General features: G+C 43.2%; 1 protein-coding gene across 1 annotated transcript; it reads right to left on the bottom strand.

The window, feature by feature from the left end:
* Nucleotides 1–3,139: 3,139 nt before the first annotated feature.
* On the bottom strand, nucleotides 3,140–4,897 carry FZD10 (frizzled class receptor 10). Its single transcript, XM_042828990.1, has one exon. The coding sequence runs from the start codon at nucleotides 4,895–4,897 to the stop codon at nucleotides 3,140–3,142; it is 1,758 nt and encodes a 585-aa protein (XP_042684924.1).
* Between the last annotated feature and the right edge of the window lie 216 nt (nucleotides 4,898–5,113).

The following is a 5,113-nucleotide window of genomic DNA, read 5'->3' as shown; positions in this document are numbered from 1 at the left end:
CCCTCACCAGAAAATGAACTTTCTGCCTTTCTTCTACCTGTCCCTAATATACACACAGATGATACCTCAGTGTGGAGATATGATCTGCATCATCATAACCTACACAGTTCGAGACAATTTCTACCCTCTACAGCTCTTATGGGAGAGAACAGAGCCCTCAGACACAAGCTGTGGCAAGCATTAGATTCCTGGTTACCACATAAATCCACTAACAGGATTTTTTGGGGGGGGAGGGAAATTTTTAACTGAGCAAAACTGCATCAAGATAAATGTCACTGCACTGCAGTAAGATCCTCTCCAAAAGGAAGTTCTAGGCTTGCATTCCTTCCTCAACAAGTTTCCTATGGAGTGACTGAACTGTTAATATATTCATATATTTTTCTTACAAACCTACTGATAAGCAAACAGCCAACGGGGCTTGACAGTACGTGGAGAAAAATCCTATCAAATTCCACATGCAAAAGTACCAACAGGATTTTACTAAAATATAACCTTCTAATGAAAGTAAAGAAGTTTAATAGAGAATATTTTTGATGTACTTTTTTCAAACACTTTTGCATTGTTTATTATTATTTCTAACTAATGTGCAGACTTCTAGGACAAGAATAAGTTATTAATACTATACTAAATCACTGACATCATAAAAATAAGTATATTTTTCCTTAAAAGTTGTATGCTTCTGATACCTTATGTAGCAACTTCAATATGAAAGTGTTAAGACTCTTAGAGGTTAAGGGACAGCAAGAAGTACAATTTCTGAATGAACTTGTTTTTAATGTTCTTGTATTATTATACTCTGCTACATTTCTGTACATTATCCTGATGTAAAGAATTCAGTATAACTGTATACTTGAAGAATCTCCCACAGCAACTTGCATTACACAGATTATAATAAAACTTTGTATTTCTTGGGATCTAATGTAATCGATTTTAACTAGAAATACACAGAGGCTAAAGCATTAATTCAGTAGTTTCAAAAGTGGATTTGTTCAGTGCAGTGTCCTACTTTGGCTCCAGCAGGGTGTGCTCTGACAGGATTAACTTACAGAGCATCTACAGAGCTGTGCATCCAACAGTGGCACACACGCACAAAGGCAGAAAAACATCCACCTCCCCGTCCTCCTCCATCTAAATAAATTTTATATCGAAAGCTGCTTCGCATGTGAGCATTTCTGAAGATGTTTTTGTCATTCAAGTTCCTCAGCACTGCCAGAAACATTTAAAGACTACAAGAAGAAAAAGGCACATTTGCAGCTCTGCACATACTCCTGACAAACCAGGCCACTGAAAGAAGTCCTTATGTTGTAACCTTCCCAGCCACTGCAAGCTGACCGGCGCTCTGTGGATGTCCCATTAAAACCTCTTTTCTTTCTGCAGTGAGATACCTGACAAAGGGCTTCTAGAAGAGCCTGTGTGAGAAGTGAGGCTGTATTGCTATCACTCCAGGTGATCTCACAGCCCACTTCGGTTAATTCCATGGAAAACTTCAGGTTCACAAAACTCGTATTCTACTAAAAACTTTCTGAAAGCGGATTTACGGTTTTAATCAGATGGTTTTCCTATAGCAATATTCAAATCCTGTATTTAGATTTCTGCTCTTCTTTCCCCTCATCTTTCCCAAATAACATGCATTCAGTAACGTTAGAAGGGAAAAACATCCCTGAAGAGCAGAGGCTGAGCTGCATTCAAACTGCTTTAACATGCTGAACGTTCCCTATGCAAATTTGGAAGGGGTGTTAACCAAGGATCATTGTTGTAATCTCTGTGCTTTGCAAACACGGTGCTACCCTACATGGCTGCAGCTTTTTTCTTTTTTTTTTTAACATCACCAAAACTTTTTCCCATTCAGTTTCCTCAACTGCAAAGGTTCACAGAAAGACGTAACTTCAAAACCCACTTATCTGATCTCAACTAGCAATTTCTTTGGAGGAAATTTTTGTTCTATCTGCTTATACGCGCTGTCCAGTATAACAACTACTGTATTCAAAGTGTGCTTTTACCAAATGGCTGAAGGAGCAAGTTTATTAACCACAAAGCACGTTAGAGAAAGTTTAGAAAACACAAAATTATCAAACTAAAGAGCATATTTTATTTTTAATAAAATAGCGGAGCATGAAAAATAATTGTATATTACAAATATATACAGCCAAAACTGTGCACCCCCAGCACAGTAAAGAGCATCACTCTATACAAAGCTTCCCTTTGCAGAATCTAGTGCTTCTTGATCTATTCATAGTGAGAATTTGTTTAACAATAGAAAGAGTCAATAAGCCCTTTGGGTCTCTTTGAATTGACACCCCCCCTTCTTTTTTTTTTTTTTTTTCCACAAATCAGTCCAAACGTGTATAACATTGGCTTGATTTCCATTAAAAAGCCACAAAATGTAACACTAAAGGGTTTCTGAGGACTAGACCTCTTAGTTCTTTTGTTAAGAGATTTCTTTTGTTGTCTTTATGTACAGCAAAATACTTGTTTCTCTTTTCATGTCATGGTAAGGAAAAAAAAATGTATTGCACATTATTCTTGCTCACAAAGTTTGTGTCTGGTGCAGGAAGTTTCTCTTCTAGTGAAAGAATATTGGTGAGCATTATAGACTGAACCTATTTTTAGGCACCACAAACCCAATGGGCTGGGATGAGTCGTAAAGGATTTCTCTCTCTCAAAGTTTGCACGGAAGTTGCTTTCCCAGAGCAGTGAGGACAAACCTCTGGGGACTTTCCTTTCCTTAAGAGACAATGCTCACTTGGGTGCTTCTAAAAGAAAATCATTGCTCCATAAAACTTGGCTATATCTGGTTACTCAGAAACCTGTAGGAAATCCAGCTCAGCTACATTAAAAAGTTAAACAAGTTATTTTGTTGTTGTTGTTGCTTTTTGTCTGTTTTTCTTTAACTATCTGAGGGCCGGATTAAGTACATAACTAAAAATTAGTAACAGAAGAGGCTGTTTTAGTTCACAATATTTCTTTCACTGAAAACCTTTCCACAAGTACATTTACCTTCAGTATTTAACCAGGTCCTGAATTCAGTATGACATTTTGCCTTGAGGTATTAAAGTGTCCTCTGCCAAAAAACAGCACCATCTATTTCTTAATTTTGGACCGCTACTGTGGATATTTGTCAGTCTCATCTAAAGCCTATTCATACACAGGTGGGTGGTTGTAATGTGGATTCATATTTTGCAAGGTGAGTTTTCTGTGGATGCTGAGGTTTTTTGTAGATTCCACTACTGGTAATAACGCTTGCAGGTTTTCTCCTACTTCTCTTCTTTAATCTTCGACTACAAACGTTCTGCCAGGACTGAAGAGTCTTGGAAGTCCAGATCCACATCCCACTTGTAATGCCCACAACTAACAACATAAAAATTTTGACCATAAAAATTTCTACTGCTGGAATGGAATTATTCATCATGCAGTCTAAATTTTTAGTCTGATTGTTCATCTTGCATTTCTGTTGAGTTGCCACAATTTTCCAGTAATCCATATTAAGTCTTTCATAAAAATAGCAAGCTATGACACAAGTTGCAGGCACTGTGTACAAGACTGAGAAGACACCAATCCTGACCATGAGTTTCTCCAACTTGTCGGTATTTTCTCCACCTGTTTTCATCACCCTTCTGATATGAAAAAGGGCCACAAAACCAGAAAGAATAAAAGAAGTGCCAATGATTAGATAACAAGCCAAAGGAATGAGTACAAACCCGGTCAAGGCATTCACATCCATGCTTCCAACATAGCACAGCCCTGTCAGCTCATCTCCAGCCACCCTTCTCATAACTAGGATCATTATGGTCTTCACAGCTGGAATGGCCCAGGCTGCCAAATGAAAGTAGCTACTGTTTGCTTCAATTGCTTCGTGCCCCCATTTTTTCCCAGCCGCCAGAAACCAAGTTAAAGTCAAGATTACCCACCACAAGGAACTGGCCATACCAAAGTAATACAGAACCAGGAACACAATGGTGCAGCCAGTGCTCTCCAGTCCCTCTTGGATGACATAGAGCTGGCCACTGTCCCTGTCGCAGGCAATGCTCTCAGCACCCGAAAAGAGGCGGATGATGTACCCCACAGAGTAGACACAGTAGCACATAGAGAGGAAGATGATGGGCCTCTCGGGGTACTTGAAACGCTGAGGATCTATCAGAAAAGTGAGTACAGTGAAAGCGCTGGAGAAAAAGCACAGAATGGACCAGATGGCAATCCAAATGACAGCAAACTGTTTGTCATCCTTGCTCCAGTAAACATCAACCCCCGGGGTGCAGAGCGGTGCGCAGGAAGCGCTCTTTTCCACGTGGTGGAACTTGCCCGGATTTTCACAGGAGGTTCTGCTGAGGCTGTCCTTGTGCTGCTGCAGGTCATGGCCACTGCTGGGCCTCTGTGGCCGGAACATGGGTGGCAGCATGCTGGATCCCCTGGGCGGCTCGTCTGACCCGTTGTTGGGGGCCTCCATGCACAGGTAATTGGGGTCGTTCTTGTTGGGCAGCTTGCTGCAGTCTAAGGAGTCTGGCCATTTGAAGTTGAACTGCTCCATGATAGGAGAGCATTTCAGCCTCGCCTGCTCACACATGACTCTGCAGGCTGGGATCGGTGTTGAAACCTGCTCAGTGCACATAGGGGCGTAGAGGGAGCAGAGGAAAAATTTCAGATGGCTGTGGCAACCGTACTCCACCAAGGGGGCAAACTCGTGTAGTTGAATGGCCGCTTCCCTTTGGTTTTCGTGTCCCATCAGGTTCGGCATCCGCGTCATGTTGTACCCTATATCCTTGCACATGGGGATTTCGATCGGCTGGCACCTCCCGTCGCCGGGGCGCTCAATGTCTATGGAGCTTATCCCCGCGCAGCGCTCTGCGAGCCAGCAGAGCGCCAGGACGGCCCGCACCAGGTTCCCTGCGGCTGGCCCCATGTCGGCCGGGGGTCAGTGCGGCGGGTCACTGCGGCGGGGGCTGCATTGCGTCCGGCCCCTGCGAGGCAGCGCGGAGGGCACGGCGGGGCTCAGGTCAGCATCGCCCGGGCCGCTCGGCCCCGCCGGAGGAGCGGGGAGGCGGGCGGGGAAGTTCGCGAACAGCCAGGGGAGGAAGAAGTGCCCCCAGCGCACCGACGAGCCGAACTTACTGCGGGG

Source organism: Centrocercus urophasianus, unplaced genomic scaffold (assembly GCF_019232065.1).
Source record: "Centrocercus urophasianus isolate 14NV4802_14NV808 unplaced genomic scaffold, USGS_Curo_1.0 seq_30, whole genome shotgun sequence".
Classification (NCBI taxonomy): Eukaryota; Metazoa; Chordata; class Aves; order Galliformes; family Phasianidae; genus Centrocercus; species Centrocercus urophasianus.
The sequence above is the reverse complement of the archived record's forward strand: the minus strand, read 5'-3'. Positions and strand labels throughout refer to the sequence as shown.

What these genes read in the sequence shown, in the direction of transcription:
- FZD10 (XM_042828990.1), bottom strand. Translation starts at nt 4,897, where the DNA reads ATGGGGCCAGCCGCAGGGAACCTGGTGCGGGCCGTCCTGGCGCTCTGC.